Below are 18,199 nucleotides of genomic sequence, written 5' to 3'. Positions count from 1 at the left end.
CTCCAACAATATTCTTAAGGCCTACCTACTACACCCAGGGTTTGATTCACCGTAAACCAAATTTTTTGCTAGAGTCCAGGTTTAAACCCAAGACTTCTCCAATACTTCTCAACACACTTAACCACTAAAACAAGCCTTCATTAACGAAATTTGCATGCACAACAGAATATTATAAGCTGCCTTCAACCGCTCCCATGCTCAAGGCCCAAAACTTCTAGGCCCAAATTCAGGGTGTTACAAAGGATGTCTTAGATTAGTGTTATGCTAATGGCACAACACATTGAGTGGGTTGTTAGTAATGATTATGAAGAACCACCCCCCAAGTCTTGCACTATAAAAAGAGTTGTTTTCACTCCCATTTGTATATTGTTCACTTTATGGCATTATGGGAGTTGACTGGGAATTTAAGCCAAGGCATTCAATTGGTCTATGGTTGAAGCATTTGGAAATGGGTGACTCGGTAAGAAAGGAAAAAAAAAATAAAGAAAATAAATTACTAAGCAACTAAAAAAAATTGATTTTATGGTTTTAATATTTCTATGGGTAAATTACAAGAATAGTCACCCAACTATTCAATTCGTTCTATTTTGACCACCTAACTATTATTTTTTTTTTCGTTTCAATCACTTAACTTTTAAAATTAAATATTTTAGTCACTCTTCCCTTAGTTGCCTAATAGAAGTCTAACATGAGCTTTGTTTTAATGGCCTAATAATAAATTTAACCCTCCAATGTTTACACATTCTATCAATTTTGAGCCTAAATCTAAAAAAATTCAACAAATTTAGCCCTCAATGTTTACAAAATTTGTTAGTCCTAATTATATAAAATTATAAAAATATTAAAAAATTAAAATTAAATATAAATTATAAAAAAATTAAAAATTTTTAAAAATTTTTGTACCCAAAATTAGGGGTGAGCGTTTGATCGAATCGAATCGAATCGAATCGAATGAAAAAATTTCGAGTTAATCGAGTTGACGAATCATATTTTATCATCCTAATTTGATTTGAAATTTTCTCGAATCGAGTCGAGTGAGATGGAATTCGAATCGAATCGAATCGAATATATTTGTTCAAGTTAAATTTTAAAAAATAATTTTGGGTCCTTGTAACCACTGTCACCCATCGTAATAAAATTTGTCTACCTTAATCAAAATTTTTATTAACTTTCATCACCTCATAATTTATTTATTAATCTTTTATATACTGAGTTAGCTTATTTGCTTGCTTAGTTTTTTCAATTATCTTTAGATTCTTGTCACTATGTATTTTGGAATTAAAAATATATTAAATGTAAAAATGTGATTTTTAATAAAAGTTATTTTAAAGATAAAATGTGAAATTGATACCAATATAAAATTTTAACATGAATATTTAATGGCATAATTAATAATTTAATTTTAATATAAATATTCAATATGACTAAAAATTTAATAATATAAATAATATAAAATGTGAAATTTAATTTAATAATATAAATAGTAGATATAAATAAAATTATTACTATTTATGTTTAGTGATTTTTTGGATAATTTTGATTTTTATTTGAGAGTAAAAGGTGAGAAGTAAAATTTAGGGGAAAATAAAAGTTTTGGGGATAAAAGTTTGAGGAAAGTAAATAGGGGAGTAAAATTTTGGAGGAAAATATTAAAAAAATTGGGGGATGGATTTGGGAAGATGGGAGGTGGGTTTGGAAGGAAGTAAAAGTTTTAGGGGGAAAGTGGAAAAGAGTAAAAATTATGGGGGAAAATAAAAAGTTTTGAGGGTTTTTGGGAGTAAAATTTTGAGAAAAAGTAAACGGGAGAGTAAAATTTTGGTGGGAAATGAATTTTGGGTAGATTGGGGGGGTTGGGATAGAAGGGGAGTAAAAGTTTTGGGGGGAAAGTAGGAAGGAGTAAAAGTTTTGAGGGAAAAGTAAAAAGATTTGGGAGTTTGGGGTAAAAATGTAAAATACTATAGTTTAATATTCGAATTATTCGAATTGTTGAAGTTATTCGAATTCGAAAACTCAACTCGATTCGAACTTAAAATTCGAAAAAAAATCGAATTGACTCGAATAACTCGATTAACTAGAATAACTCGATTCGTTTAACTCGAAATTCGAATTTTTTTTATTTTTTCGAGTCGAATCGAGTTTTGCTCACCCCTACCCAAAATGACTTTCAATAGTATCTACCACCTTATTCTTCCTTTCATTCAATTAATGAAATTAGAAATAATAGAAATAGGAGAACATTAGAGCCTGAAATTGGTATCGTCAACCAAACCAATTTTCTGGATTTATAAATTTCTTAATTTTAAGTTTCTTTTTGGGGTTTAATTAGGCATTTGAGACGAATTAACATAACAAAAGAAAAATGTGACTAAATTAAAAGAGATTGAATAAAAAAGTAACTTTAATTTTTAGGTTTTTATATGTTTGATTGATGAGAAAATTAAATATAAATTATAAAAAGTAAATATAAAAAAATATTTTGGTTATAAAAAGAAAAACAAATTCAAGTGCCTAAAATGTGAACTTTTTATTTTAGGTACCTAGCATGGAGAAAATAAATTATTATCATAATTATATGTTCTAATTTGTAGTTTACTTTCAATTTTTGATTAAAAATTAGAAGATATCAAATTGAATCTATCTTTAAGCATCCCTATGATTTGAAAAAAAGTTGAATTAGTAAAATATATTTTAAAAATAGCTGAATAATTGTTTACCACATTTAATTAATGTTGCAAAGTTGAGTTTTGATAATTATTTTCAAAATTAAACTTGGAAAATTTTATTTCTATAAATATAATCATAATTAATTTAAAATATATCAATGGATAGTAATTACTTAATTATTTTATTTTAAAAATATATAGATATATAATAATTTTGAACTTTGATTGTGAAAATAAAAACACCATGATAATAAAAGATTGTGCATTTATATTTATTGCATCAAATTTAATATTTTTGAGGAAAAAAGAAGATAAATTGCCAGTGTTGATTTACTTATTAGTTGTAAATTAAGTTGCAATAAAAAAAAAACAACTGAAAGAGTAGAATAAGAAAGATGGGCACAAAAATTGGTTATACAATTTAGAACTTTTTCTTACATTTGCATGCTTTGTCTAAAGATTTTCCCATCGAAAGCTTAATTACAAATTCAACATTAAAACAGTGTGTTTATAAGTATTTTATACTAAAACAAATTCCTCTAAATAATAGACTAAGTGCTCTCTTTAATTCGGTAAAAAAACACATTAACAAGTCTTTTTTAAGTAGGCAATGTACTCAAAATATGCTACTGTAATTGTTTTTGAGTTAGTCTTCTTTAAGGCATATAAGAAGAGATTATTTTTATCGACTGAACTTCTATAAAATAACATCTCTTCAAATATGGTAATCGGATCTCATTAGAACCCTTTAAATAATGTCTTTGCTTGATCACGTATCTTCACCAATCACAAATCAATTTCAATCTTGTATATTGTTGCTAAAAACCCTCGAAGAGATAGTAAGAAATTCACAAGATTTTTTTATAAAAAAACACGTTCAAAGAAATATAGCAAAATGAGTAATATGTTATGACAAGTAATTATCTTCTTCACTCAACAGTTGGTTCTTGTTAAAATTGTTTGTTTTAATAATAAAGAAACTTGGAATAAGATTGTCCCATGTCTGAATTCAGAGAGTCAAAAGCCAACAAGTTGGCTCTTGTCTGGACTTTAATGATGTCAACATACCATAACATAAAATATGGAAATTATCAATGGGAAATCGAGTTTTGCTGATGCTTAATAAAATTGACAAAGCATTATTGATTACTATAAAGTCAAACATTTTGACAGACACTTCCAATACCAAATAATATAGGAGGAACTTATCAATTTCAGTAGCCTTACCAATACAACAAGATGTAGAGTCAAAATACAACATTGTTATTTAATATCTGATTTGATGATAATCCAGTTGCTTATAATGCAATCACGAAAACCAAATATTAATACAAATTATCGATGGAAAATTGGACAAACTCTATTACAATTCTCTTTTCTCAAAGCAAAATGTAAATAACAGAGAACAACAAGCACTTTGCTGGACCAGAGCCGATCAGTTCATACATACGATACCTTAGTTGCCGGAAACTTAAGAAACTATGATTTATCTTAACATATCATATAAACATAAAAGTAGTGGAAATGCGACTCGAGTAATGAAAGGATTGACTATTTTTCATTGAGAGTGATGTCTATAATTGTTCCTCCTCTGACACTCTCTTGAAGAAAATAGGATCTGTAATCTCAATCACTCAATTAGGCAGAGCTCCCTTAACATGTTTGTGAAGACTCAAACCTTCTTTAATCTTTCTTAAGTAGGCCTTTGCCCTGTAAACATCTCTAGCAAGAGGATGCCATAGCTATACGCATTGCCATTCACCTTTCGTTGACAACTCACTTCCCATACCATGTTCTACTGTTGGAATCGATCCGATTAAATAACAAATAAAAAAAAAAGCGGAATAAATTGAGAAATTGAACACGTAAATTTAAGATGGAAAAACTCCTCCAAAGAGAATAAAAAACCACGGGTAAAGATAATTTTACTATCATGGCAAAAGAACGGAGAATACAAAAGATGGAGAAAAAAACTAAACCCCAAAAACCCGAAAACAAAGAACTCTCAAAACGGAAACACAAAATTCTCTAAATGTGTTATGAGTTTTAATCTCTAATGGGTGTATTTTCTAAGGTTGTAAAAGAGCCTATTTATAGGCTAAATTCATAGGTCAAATAATAATAAAATAATCTAGACTAATCAGAGTTTGATTGAAACAAATAAACAAAGTTGAATTGAAAGATTATTTCTCAAATTTGACTAAAATAGGAGTCATACTCAACAAATATCCACCATGACTTATATTTCCACAATATCATCTTTGCCAAAGCCCACCACGGGCCTATCTTGAACTATGTAGGGAATTAATTAAGTCGAATCTATGCTTAGAAACTGGAAGACTTCTAGCCTTCGACTTGTACACAGCCAAATTAAAACTAACCCAGAGTCTGATTTTCACGAACATAGTGCCCTAAGTTTTCAAAACCTGCATCCAAAAGAGAACCTTTCTTTAATGAAATAGTCATACCTTTTTCCTTCCTATGACCAAGTTGTCTCTTCTCCAAACGAGTTGACTTCAACTCCGTAACAAACAAGGGACGTCCGATTTCATCGGTCACTGTAGAACCTCCCAGAATATAAAGATTGGCGGTTCTTTTACCTTTTAACAAAACGAAAGCTCTATGAGATACTTTAATGTTGCTCAACTCGATGTTGATTCTGCATCCTTTCAAGTCTAAAATACTGAAGGAGATAAGATTCTTTCGTAAATCAAGTACATACCCGACATTTGAGAATGTCCTAATCGTCCCATTGTGTATCCTAATTTTAATAGTACCAATTACCTTACTAGATGAACCGTTTCCCATGCGCACAACTCCACCTTCGACCGAACTGTATGTGGATAACCATTCTCTATTGGGACACATGTGGAAAGAACATCCCGAATCTAGGATCCACTCAGACGTGAGCTTGGAGTTATCGCTTATTGACACTAACAAGAAATCATCACTGCTTTCATCGGCCAAATTAGCACCATTACATTTTCCTCGTTACTCTCAACAGCTTTTTTATTTCGCAGTTTATAATAATCTGCTTTGATGTGACCTAAATTTTTACAATAGCAACACCTTTTGTCTCGTTTCTTTGATGCTACCAAAATGGAAGGTTGCTTATCTGCCTTGCTATCCAAACCAAACTTGTTGTCAAGTTTGTCTCTACTCAACAAATGACCCTTCATATCTTCGAACGAGAGTTTGTCTCTACCATAAATCAGGGTCTCCCTGAAAGACTTGTATGAAGGGGGTACAGAGCACAATAATAGCATAGCCTGATCTTTATCGTCAATATGACCCTCAACATTCTTTAAATCATTTAAAACAGTAATGAATTGACTAATGTGATCTCTAAGAAGCTCACCTTCATTCATGCGAAACGTAAATAAATGTTGTTTCAACACTAAACGGTTAGCTAGAGACTTAGTCGCATAAAGAGTTTCTAACCTTTTCCACATGGCAGATGATGCTTTCTCCATCAATAGCTCCTACAATACCATATTCGCGAGGCACAACTGGATTGTATACAAGGCCTTTTCATCAAACTCTTCCCATTCTGTTTGATTTAGATTCTCAGGTTTTTTCTCGATAACAACCTTTTTTCAAGCCGGTTTGAACTAGAATTTTCATCATCTGAACTTGCCAAAGATTGAAATTTGCCTCACCATCAAACTTCTTAATTTCAAACCTTGTTGCTGTCATATCTAAATGGACTGATCTATGAAAATTGAACTAGCTCTGATACCACTTATTGGGATCGACCTGATTAAGCAACAAGCAAAAACAATAGCGGAATAAATTGAGAAATTGAACACACAAATTTAACGTGGAAAAACCCCTCCAAAGATGATAAAAAACCATAAGCAAAGAAAATTTTACTATAATGGCAAAAGAACGAAGAGTACAAAAGATGGAGATAAAAACTAAACCCCAAAAACCCGAAAACAAAAAACCCTCAAAATGTAAACACAAAATTCTCTAAATATGTTATGAGTTCTAATCTCTAATGGGTATATTTTTTAAGGTTGTAAAAGAACCTATTTATAGGCTAAATCATAGGTCAAATAATAATAAAATAATCTAGACTAATCAGAGTTTGATTGAAACAAATAAATAAAGTTTAGCTGAAAGATTATTTCTCAAATTTGACTGAAATAGGAGTCATACTCAACATCTACAATTAATCCATCAAAAATTACATAAAGAAATAATTGCAGAGTAAAACCTTCTATATATACAAAAACCCCTTACTTTTAGACTGCATGTTTTTCTTCTAAATAATGAAAGAAATGAATAAAATGAACGTACCAGGTTGAGCATAGCCAATAGTTCCTCTTAATCCAAGAGAGCTAGACTAATTAGAAACAAACATAAGTTTGTCTGTAGAAAGGATTTTTGCTAAGTCGAAGTCACCCATATGGCCAATCATTTCCCCATCGAGTAAAATATTGGTTGGCTTGATATCACAATGAATGATCGAAGTTTCACAATGATAGTGCAGATATTCAAGTTCATGAGCAACATCTATGGCCACATTAACTCTTTGGAAGAAGTTTAGGTTTGTCATCATCATCGATTCATTCATGCTGACAGATGGATGCAACCAACCTTCCAAGCTTTCATTTCCATTAACTCATAAATCAAAGCCTTAAAATCATTGCCTTGATAATTGACACCTAAAATGAATGTTAATACTTTAACAAGATTCCGATGCTGAATGTTCTTCAAGGCCTTGCATTTAGCTAAGAAACTCCTGAAAGCTCCATGATTCAGAAGATTAAGCACCTTTATGAAAATAGTTGCTTCAGTCCCTTCAAGAAATCCTTTGTATACAAAACTAAAACTTCTGGACCCGATTAAATTTTGTATGGAGAATCCATTGTCAAAACCATTTTTTTGGTTTTGAAAACAATGGTAATCAACTTTTTAAAACAAATTGTGGAGTCGCCACCAATCCTTTTCGTTTAGGTGAGATTGGATCACCAAATAAAATATTTTATTCCATTTAAATCAATTTTGGCCTACATAAATTTAAGAAAACGGGTTCGGGAGCCGGTTAAGTATGAGGAAGGATTAGCACTCTCACTACGCCCAAAATTGGTACCAAATTGATTAAGTACTGTCCTTATGTCTAAGTCTTAAAGCTATTTTTGAAATATGGTTCCTTTTAAAGCATTTGAATGGCTCAATTTGATCGTCAAAATTCTCTTGTTTCAGAAGAATACAGCATCACATCCAACACGATAGGACACAATCCTTTATATCCTCGAAAACATGATAAATTTTGACTTCCAAAAGTTTATATATTGAAAATTACAAAATGATGCCCAATTATTTAGTTCAACGAAAAATCGAAACCCAGCACAGTAGGGCACAATTCCTCGAATTTCTAAACATTAAACATTGCCTTGTTTTAGAATTTAAGAAACATGAGTGAAATTCTAAAGGAATATTCAATTATTTTGAACAAACGGGAAATTGCAACTCAGCACAATAGGGCACGATTCCCCGAATTTCCAAACATCGAACATTGCCTTCGTTTTAAGGAATTTTCAAAGTACAGATGAAATTTCAAGGAATATTTGATTATTTGGACAAACAGAAAAACGAAACCCAGCACGGTTGGGCACAATTCCTCGAGTTCCCAAAAATCAACTATTACCTTTGTTTTAGTGAATCTTCAAATAAAAAATTGTAGAACTAGCTCAAAACGTATTAATTTTACTTGAAATAAGATGGAATGATTATTTTTTTAAAAAAAAGTTGAAAATTACAATGCAACATTTGTAGACTAAAGGAAAAATAAAAACGTGGGGTAATATGCACTCATAAAATACCATGGCAATTAACAAACTAATAATTAAGTATAACTAATCTAAGACAAATGTAATCTAACTTCTAAACATGGATGGAGAACAACGATACAACAAATATACATAAAATAATGTAAAAACAATTAACCCATGAGATACCAAACAACATAAAATTAATATGATACAAAACAACTTCTAAAGAATGATGTATTGATGAGCAAACAAAACATGTTAGAATTTAAGATAATTTATAGAAACTATGGATATAAAAATAATTTTAAAATAGATGTTACAAAATGAAGACATTTGAATAAAATAATATGCAAAATGATTTGGAAAAATACATTTATTTACAATTGGCAATATGTACAAATAAAGATAAATTCAAATAATGTATGAAATATAAAAAAAAGGTATGCAAGGGTATATAATAACGTATAATTTTAGGAAATAAGTTATATACATAATAGATTTAAAACATATATAAATAATTTAAAAAAACAACTAAATAAAAATGGAATTTAACATGTATATACGATTAAGCTAATTTTACTATGAATAATATATGTTCATGTAGATATAAAACATTTGAATGAAATATTATATAGAATGTTAAAATAATATACTAAAGAACTTAAAGATGATTTTACAAAACAAAATAAAGTTACTAAAATAGCTCTACACATATACACGTATATAAAAAATGTTAGGACTTTAAAATAATAAGCATTACTAGTCAAAAACTCAATTAAAATAATACATGTACAAATATATAAAATATTTAAACAAAATGTTATACTAAATGTTAAAATAACATAATATAGAACTTTAAAATAATAATCTTTTTAAAACAAAGTAGAATTATTAAAGTAATTTCAACACATAAAAAATATTTAATGAATTCTCTTAAAAACAATGCATTATAAGTATAGAAAACTCAAATAAAATAAATATAAAATAATGGGGACAATTTATGAATAAAATAAATTACCGAAATTAAAGCAAAGACCAATGCGCAACGTGTGCGAACGCTCAGGGACCAAAACTGGAAATACTCCAGGTCTCAAAATGCAACACTTAAGCATGGACTAAAGTGCAAACATACTCAAACTTTAGGAAAAATCTAAAAATAAATAAAACAAAATCAAGAGCCAATCAAAAGTGGGAGCGAAGAAGAGGGATTATACGCGCAAAATACCCATCTGAAACGAAAGAGCACGGATCCGACCTTCGGATCAGGTCAACACGCGGATCCACCCTCTTTAAACGGCACCGTTTTATAAAACTAATATTAAAATCCCCATTTCCATTTATTTGACCTTCGAAACAATGATAACCCTTTTAACCTTAACCTGTTCTGTTAGGGTTTTGCTCAGCACGCAGCCGCCAACCCACCATCAATTCGATGGCCAACAGCGCGAACCATGACCAGACTCTCCCGACAGAGGTCGCGACCACGGAGATCTGGTAAGCCACTTCTTTTCCCTTTTTAAAAAATCTTCAAATCATATTTTACTCTTTCGAAAACCAAACAAAAATTCGAAGGAAAACATTTGACCCTCGACCGAATCTTCTTATTTCCGAGATGTTTAGGCTTTCATCAGTGTTGATTCACATACTAAAAAGAAATCGAGCCAACCGAAAGGGAAATAAATCGAAAGAGAAGGAACAAAAGAGCTTGAAATCACCTTTACTATTTTTGATTCCTCTTTCTCTATTCTGTATGCATAAAAAAAAATACATTGATTATTACATGGTTTTTATAGCCGAAAAAGAAAAAAGTGAAAAGAAAATACAAATTCTTTTTGTTTTTTCCTCCTTGCTGTGCTGTGGTTTTTGCATTTGCTTGCAGGTACAGGGTGTGCGTGGCATGTGTATGGGGGCTGTGCGCTGGCGTATGGAGGCGTAGGAGTGGCTGTGGCACTGTGGGCCATACGGCGTTGCGGTGCTAGAGGTAGAAACCCTAAGGTTTCTGTTTCTAAAGTATTTTGGGACATCTGGGCCGATGCAATTTTGAGTCTAGGTTTATTTGGGCTTGTATTGGGTTTGGGCTATGGACCATTTGTAATTTAGGTTATAATTTTGGGCCCTGGACTGTTTAAAATTGGACTTTATAATACCTTTATTATAATTTATTCTCTCCTTTTTGTTTTGAATTTGTACGGGGCCGGGCCAAAATTGGGCCTTACATCCATTAGTAGGCCTTAGGATGCTTTGGTACAATCATTGTAAAAGTGAGTTTTCTACACAAGTTTTTGTTGGCTCTTCTTTCTAAACCACAAGATAAGAAGATAGGTGAAAACCAAAGTCACTCTTAAAATCACAACGATATTGCAATTTTCAATTTAACGAAAGTTCTTGATGATTTTTTTGAGCTACATCTTGATAAGTGGAACTCAGGGATGACTCCACAAAGCTTACTATTTCCCTCAACAAATATATCACTTGCATTCTTGAGCACTCCTTCACTTGGTATCACTCCTTCAAAATTATTGAAAAAGAGATTTAAATACTTTAAAGCTCCAAACCTCATAAGAAATTTTGGAACCCCACCTGAAAGATTATTGTTGGATACATCCAATGCCTCAAGACCCCTCAATGAACTCAAAGATGGAGGAATAGGCCCTTCAGACAAATTGGCATCCAAGAACAGGTACTCTAGACTTACACAACTACCAATGTTGTTTGGAAGTGTAAGTATATGATAGAACTAGTAAATGAGAATGAGAGAATGACTAATTATTGCTTAGCTTTGATTACTGTTTCAATAAATGTATTTATACTTAGCTATAGAAAATAAATTGCTACTAACTGAACTTTTTAACAACTTACTAACTACTTGAACTTCCTAACTGATTTTGCAAAGGTGATGTACTCTAACATTCACCTATTTTTTCAACTGACAAGACTTGAAGAAGTTGTTGAAAATGAGTAAAATGTGATGCCGACAAAGGCTTTGTGAGAATATCTGCAACCTGATCGTATGCCGGAACTTCACCAACAAGAAGAGAACCATCAAACACTTTTTCCTGAACAAATAATAAATCAAGTTCAACATGATTAATTTAGAATGCAAAATTGGATTAGCAGCGACTGTGACAGCACTTGAGTTGTCACACCAGACAGTAAGAACATCAGTAGAACAAAAATTCAATTCGTTCAATAATGAAACCAACCAAGTAACATCAGATGTTGCTGCAGCCAACCCTTTGTACTCAGCTTCGGCAATGGAGTGAGACACAACTTGTTGTTTATTAGAGCTGTGAAAAATAAAATAGAATAAAATAAATAAAAATAAAGAACACATAAATTTTACGTGGAAACCCTTTCGGGAAAAAAACCACGGGCAGAGGAGAAGAAAATTCACTATGTCGAAAAATTTTTACACAAATACAAGAGGAATAGACTATGTCTATTTATAGGCTTGCAAAGCCATATTCTAGTAGGATTGAAACACCTTATCCTAATCAATATAAAATAGATGGAGTTTAATAAGGTTTAAAAACCTTATTCTAAAATAAAATAAAAGAAGTCTAGTTCTATATGGATTTTACTTTTATTTTATTTTCCATCGTATTTTATTTAAATAAGAATTTGGGTCACTTAATTCTAACAATCTCCACCTTGACACAAATTCTCAATGAACAAGTTCTTCATCGCGAACTTTCAATAAACAAGTTCTTCACCTCTTCCAAAAAAACCCCTTAAGGGTTTAACTTCAATAATGAACACCAACCAAGTCTAAGCAATGCTCAAACTTGGTTATAGGAAGTGACTTAGTCATCATATCTGCAGGATTTTCATGAGTGCTAATTTTGCTCACAACAATATCACCACGAGCAATAATATCACGAACAAAATGATACCGAATATCAATGTGTTTTGTTCTCTCATGAAACATTTGATCTTTTGTAAGAAAGATGGCACTGATCGTCACAAAATCTGTGCTGATTTGAAGGTCTTCATTGAGTTCACTAAATAGTCCTTCAACCAAATAGCTTCTTTACAAGCCTCAAGAATCGCCATGTACTCAACTTTGGTAGACAAAGCGATCGTAGTTTGCAAAGTGGCTTTCCAACTAATTGCACAACCTCCGATTGTAAAGACGTAACTCGTGAGAGATCTTCTTCTATCAAGGTCTCCAAGAAAATCAGCATCAACATACCCTATAACTCCATCTTTAGTTCTTCCAAACTGTAAGCAAACATTAGTAGTGCCTCGTAAGTATCTTAAAATCCATGAACTACTTTCCGGTGTTCTTTACCGAGATTCGCCATGTATCCGCTAAGCCTGACCGATCGCATATGATAAATCGGACGTGAACAAACCATAGCATACATGAGAGATCCTATCGCACTAGAGTATGGAACATGTGACATGTACTCAATCTCATTATCGATTGAGGAGATAAGGCCGATGAAAGTCCGAAATGGGTCGCTAAAGGAGTACTAACAGCTTAGCACTCTGCATATTGAACTCCGCAAAGAACTTTCTCAATGTACCCTTCCGACTTAGGTACAATTTACTTGTTTTTCTATCTCCGAGAATCTCCATACCAAGTATCTTCTTTGCTGGTCCTAAATCTTTCATCTCAAATTCTTCACTTAGTTGGGCTTTAACCTTTCTTATCTCTCTTTATCTTTTGTCGCTATCAACATGTCATCAACATAAAGAAGTAGATACACAAAAGAACCATCACTGTTTTTCTTAAAGTAGACACAACTGTCAAAACTACTTCTTTTGAAATCATGAGAAGTCATAAAGGAATCAAACCTCTTGTACCCATTGTCTTGGTGACTGTTTCAAACCGTAAAGGGACTTTTTCAAGAAGCAAACATAGTCCTCTTTTTCGAGACTATAAAACCCTCCGGTTGTTGCATGTAAATATCTTCCTCAAGTTCTCCATGCAAAATGCGCTTTTACATCTAACCGCTCAAGCTCCAAATCATGCATGGCAACAATACCAAGCAAAGCTCGAATCGAACTATGCTTAACAACCGGAGAGAACACATGTGAAGTCCACTCGAATTTGATCAGTAACCCTTTGCAACAAGCCTTGCTTTATATCTGGGTTCTTCAACTCCTGAGTCCCTTCTTTCTTTTTAAACACCCATTTACAACTAATGCCTTTTTACCTTTAGGAAGTTTTACAAGATCCCATGTTCTGCTTTTTGTGGAGTGATTCCATCTCCTCTTGCATAGCAAACATCCACTTTTTCGAGTCTTCACACTAATCGCCTCGAATAATTAAATGGCTCTTGATTCGTATCTATATCTTCACCACATTTAAAGCATAAGCAACTAGATCAACCTCGGCATACTTCTTTGGAGGTTTAATTTCTCTTCTTGTCCTGTTTTTGGCGATAGAGTATTGCGGTGAAGAAGCAACTCTATTCTCAATTTTGTCTTGGCTTGAGGAGTTGATTCAGATTAATCGATGCTCCACCGCTTTTGGTTTTCTTTATTGGAAGAGTCTTTAAGAGATAAGTTAGGTAGCATAGCGTTTCATCAAAACAACATCTCTGCTAATCACAACTTTTCTATTTTCAGACACCATAACTTATAGCCTTTTACACCACTTTATAACCAAGAAAAACGCATTTAATGGATCTCGGTTCCAATTTTCCATTATCAACATGAGCATCGTAGGACACCCAAAATCTTTAAATCGTAATAATTAGCGGGATTACGCACCATACCTCTTGTGGAGTCTTTTTCTCAATGGCAACGGATGGAGATCGGTTGATCAAAAACATGCAGAGAGGTATACGCCCAAAATGACTTCGGTAAGTTGGCATTTGACAACATACATCGAACCTTCTCCATGATCGTTCGTTCATTCGTTCGCAACGCCGTTTTGTTGTGGAGTATGACGAATCGTCAAGTGTCTCATGATCCTTCCGACTTGCACAATCTATTAAACTCATCGTAGCGTAACTCTAAGCCATTGTCTCATGACGGAGGTATTTTATCTGCTTTTCCGTCTGCTTTTTCAATCATAATTTTCCAAGACTTAAATGTGGAAAACACATCGCTTTCGCTTCGGAAGAACGCCCAAACTTTTCGGAAAAATCATCAATAAAGGTTAGCATATAATTAGCTCCACCTCTCAAGGCACTCGGACGGCCCCACGATCGTAATGGATATACTCCAACGCTTCCTTCGTGTTATGGATTCCTCTAGTGAATCGAACTCTCTTTGCTTCCCAAAACACAAGGCTCACGAAATTCAGTTTGCAAATTCCTTGCCCATTAAGAAGTCCTCTTTGCTTAATTCGCCATGCCATTCTCACTCATATGCCCTAGGCGATATGCCAAAGTTTAGTAATATCATCATCGACAAGGAAGAGGAAGCGACAATTGCATCACCGATAGATAAAGAGAACCTCAGAAACATATAACTTGGCAATCTTTCTTTGCCCTTTCATCACAACAAGGGACCCTTTGAAATCTTTAAAACCCCACTTTCAATGTGTATCTGCCCTTTTGAATCAAGAGTACTCAACGAAATTAAATTTCTTTTCAATTCGGAACATGCCGCACGTCACTAAGTGTTCGACAACTCCATCAAACATCTTAACTTTAATTGTTCCAACACCGCGATTTTACATGAAGCATTATTTCCCATCAAAACAACACCTTCAGACATCGTTTCATAAGTTGTAAACCAATCCCGATTGGGACTCATGTGGAAGGTGCAACTGAATCAAGTATCCACTCGCTTACTTTAGAATCATTGATGAAGCAACTAGAAGTTCACCATCGCTGTAGTCTTCTACAACATCGCCTTCATCGAATTTTTTGGTGTTTTCCTTTTGATTCGCAGCCTCCCTTTTAATCTTATTTTGTAGCTTATAGCACTCAGATTTAATGTGCCCTTTCTTCTTGCGAAGTTGCAAGTTTTACCTCTGCTTGAAGATTTCGATCTACCCTTAGATTTACCACGAGGATTCCGTTCTCGTGTTCTACCACGATCATCATCAACATTCCGGTCTTGTCTCCCACGAACAATGAGACCCTCTCCCGAGAGTTGGGTTTAACCACAAGATGCTTCATCTTATCATACGAGGTTAAAGAATCATAAACCTCATCAACTGTGAGAGACTCATGGCTATATAAAATCGTGTCTCTAAAGGTTGAATAAGACGGGCAACGAACAAAGTAGAATCAACCCTAGATCTTCCTTATCATCTTGAACCTCCATGGCTTCCAAGTTTGAGAGAATTTCTTTAAACACTGTTAAGTGTTCGTGTACGACGCACCTTCCTCCAAACGATGAGCATAAAGACGCCGCTTCATATGCAACTTGCTTGTTAGAGTTTTTGACATACATATTTGTTCTAGCCTCTTCCATAATGCAATGGCGGTTTTCTCTTTCATCACATCCTGCAAAATTTCGTTGGACAAATGCGATGTAATTGTGTTAATGCCTTTCGATCCTTACGCTTCTTCTCTTCATCTGTTAATGTCGAAGGCATCTTATCTATCCTAGCAGGCATCCTCTAGATCCATCTGCAAGAACGCTTGCATCTTAATTTGCCACAACGCAAATCGGTGTTGCGATCCAACAATGAATTTCATACTTCAAAGACGCCATTACCGTGATCGAGATGAATAACCCTAAGCTCGATACCAATTTGTGAAAAATAAAATAGAATAAAATAAATAAAATAAAGAACACATAAATTTTACGTGGAAACCCTTTCGGAAAAAAACCACAGGAGAGGAGAAGAAAATTCACTATGTCGAAAAATTTTTACACAAATACAAGAGGAATAGACTATGTCTATTTATAGGCTTGCAAAGCCATATTCTAGTAGGATTGAAACACCTTATCCTAATCAATATAAAATAGATGGAGTTTAATAAGGTTTAAAACCTTATTCTAAAATAAAATAAAAGAAGTCTAGTTCTATATGGATTTTACTTTTATTTTATTTTCCATCGTATTTTATTTAAATAAGAATTTGGGTCACTTAATTCTAACAAGAGCACTAGGAAACAAGATTGTCACCAAAATAAACACAATAACTAATAGTCGGCTGTCGATCATCAAAGTCTAAGCCCCAATTAGCATTAGCATATCCAACCAATGAAAACCTTTCAGAAGGTCAGAAAACCAACCCGTAATCTACTGTACCACATAAGTATCGTAAAATATATTGTAGAGCAACCATATGAGTATCAGTTGGTGCATGCATAAACTAACAAATACAATTGACCGCATAGACAATGTCAGGTCATGTGAGAACCACATATTATAATGCTCCAGCAATACTCCTATACTCAGTAGGATCGTCAAGTAGAACTCCATCATTCTTAGACAACATGGAAGAATTGACCATGGGAGTATATGCACCTTTGACATCTGCCAAACAATTAATATCTAACAAGGAGATCAAGAATATACTTACGTTGACACAGGTGAAGGATTCTGGTCAGCTGTTTAACGTCACAGCAATAATGTGCAAACGTACACTGTCGATGCAAGCATAGTAGACAGATATGAGTCTATCGGATATCTATCACACGAGGATGGTTGTCTTTTGTCTATCAATGTCAGTGCAATAAATAGGTAGAAGAGAGATAAATTGTAAGAGTAGCTGTTGAAGTAATAATTTGAAAATGATAAGATAAAATATGATAATAATAAACTAGGATCCCCAATATGAATATTCAATAAAAGGATAGGTGATTGTCGATGCATTTAATTGCAATGAATATCTTACCAAACTTAACTTCTATATTTAATCTAAGACTTAAACATGCACATTAACCACACCTTCCGATGATGGCAATGGAACGCTTTTAAGAACAAGTGGATTAAATTCCTCTAATCCTCAAGCAACTTTCGTTGTTACGCTTGTTAGCTTGAATTGTCGCTGCACTTTCCAGTGTTAGTGACCGTAATAACACTTTCATGCTAAAATCATTCCAACCCAAAGATTAAACAGTAGAAGCAAGATTGAATAAAATAACATTTAACCCATAAACCATGTGTTCTTCCGTACAGACATGAAGTAGAAAGTAATCACCATCGTTTAGAAAAGAAATATAAAAGAAACAAGTGGAGAGTACTATTCCTAGAACATCTCGACTTGATCTCTAAACTCCCTCTTGTGTTGCACTTAGGGCTCCTCGTCAAGAGCTAATCTGCATCCCTTTCACGTCAGTTCACCTGTAGGGTATTTAAGCAGCCATAGCCAAAAAGCTTCAAAAGATATGTTGAAAAAGATAATCCTCTCTTTTCTCTTTTCACGTCAATATTGATATTTATCCAAATAGAACAAGTGTCCTTTCATCACAATCGTGTTGCCTCTGTACATACAAGTTAGTTGTACCATACTGCACAGCTCACACCTTTTTGTTATTATCTAGACAACTGTCAGGTACGACGACAATTCTGGGCACAATCTGGAAACACTCATGCAACGACATCAGTACCAAAACATGACAAAGTTAAGGATAAATAGGCTAAGATCCACTGAGTTATAAAATGCAATTTACTGAACTGAAAATGTTAAAATATGTGCTAAAGATAACTAAATGGGTACAAATTAACCAGTAAAGAGGGAGAAAACATATGTTCTTTCTAATATTATCAGTTCCCAGTAGCTGACTGAGTGACCTCAACTTCCAAGAAATAGTGAAGAGCTCCCATGTCTTTAAGAGAGAATTCAGTGTGTAACAGTCGTACAAAAGCATTCATGCCCTTAGATGCGTCTCCCAT

The 18,199-nt window shown here is 33.3% G+C and overlaps 1 protein-coding gene across 1 annotated transcript; it reads right to left on the bottom strand.

The window, feature by feature from the left end:
* Positions 1 to 10,790: 10,790 nt before the first annotated feature.
* LOC108462307 (probable inactive receptor kinase At3g08680) lies at positions 10,791 to 18,199 on the bottom strand. Its single transcript, XM_017762273.1, has 4 exons — positions 18,090 to 18,199; positions 11,595 to 11,730; positions 11,375 to 11,499; positions 10,791 to 11,142 (listed from the first exon to the last, which is right to left on the bottom strand). The coding sequence occupies exons 1-4, from the start codon at positions 18,197 to 18,199 to the stop codon at positions 10,791 to 10,793; spliced, it is 723 nt and encodes a 240-aa protein (XP_017617762.1).

This window comes from Gossypium arboreum, chromosome 10 (genome assembly GCF_025698485.1).
Source record: "Gossypium arboreum isolate Shixiya-1 chromosome 10, ASM2569848v2, whole genome shotgun sequence".
NCBI classification, from domain to species: Eukaryota; Viridiplantae; Streptophyta; class Magnoliopsida; order Malvales; family Malvaceae; genus Gossypium; species Gossypium arboreum.
This window is presented reverse-complemented; position numbering and strand designations above follow the sequence as displayed.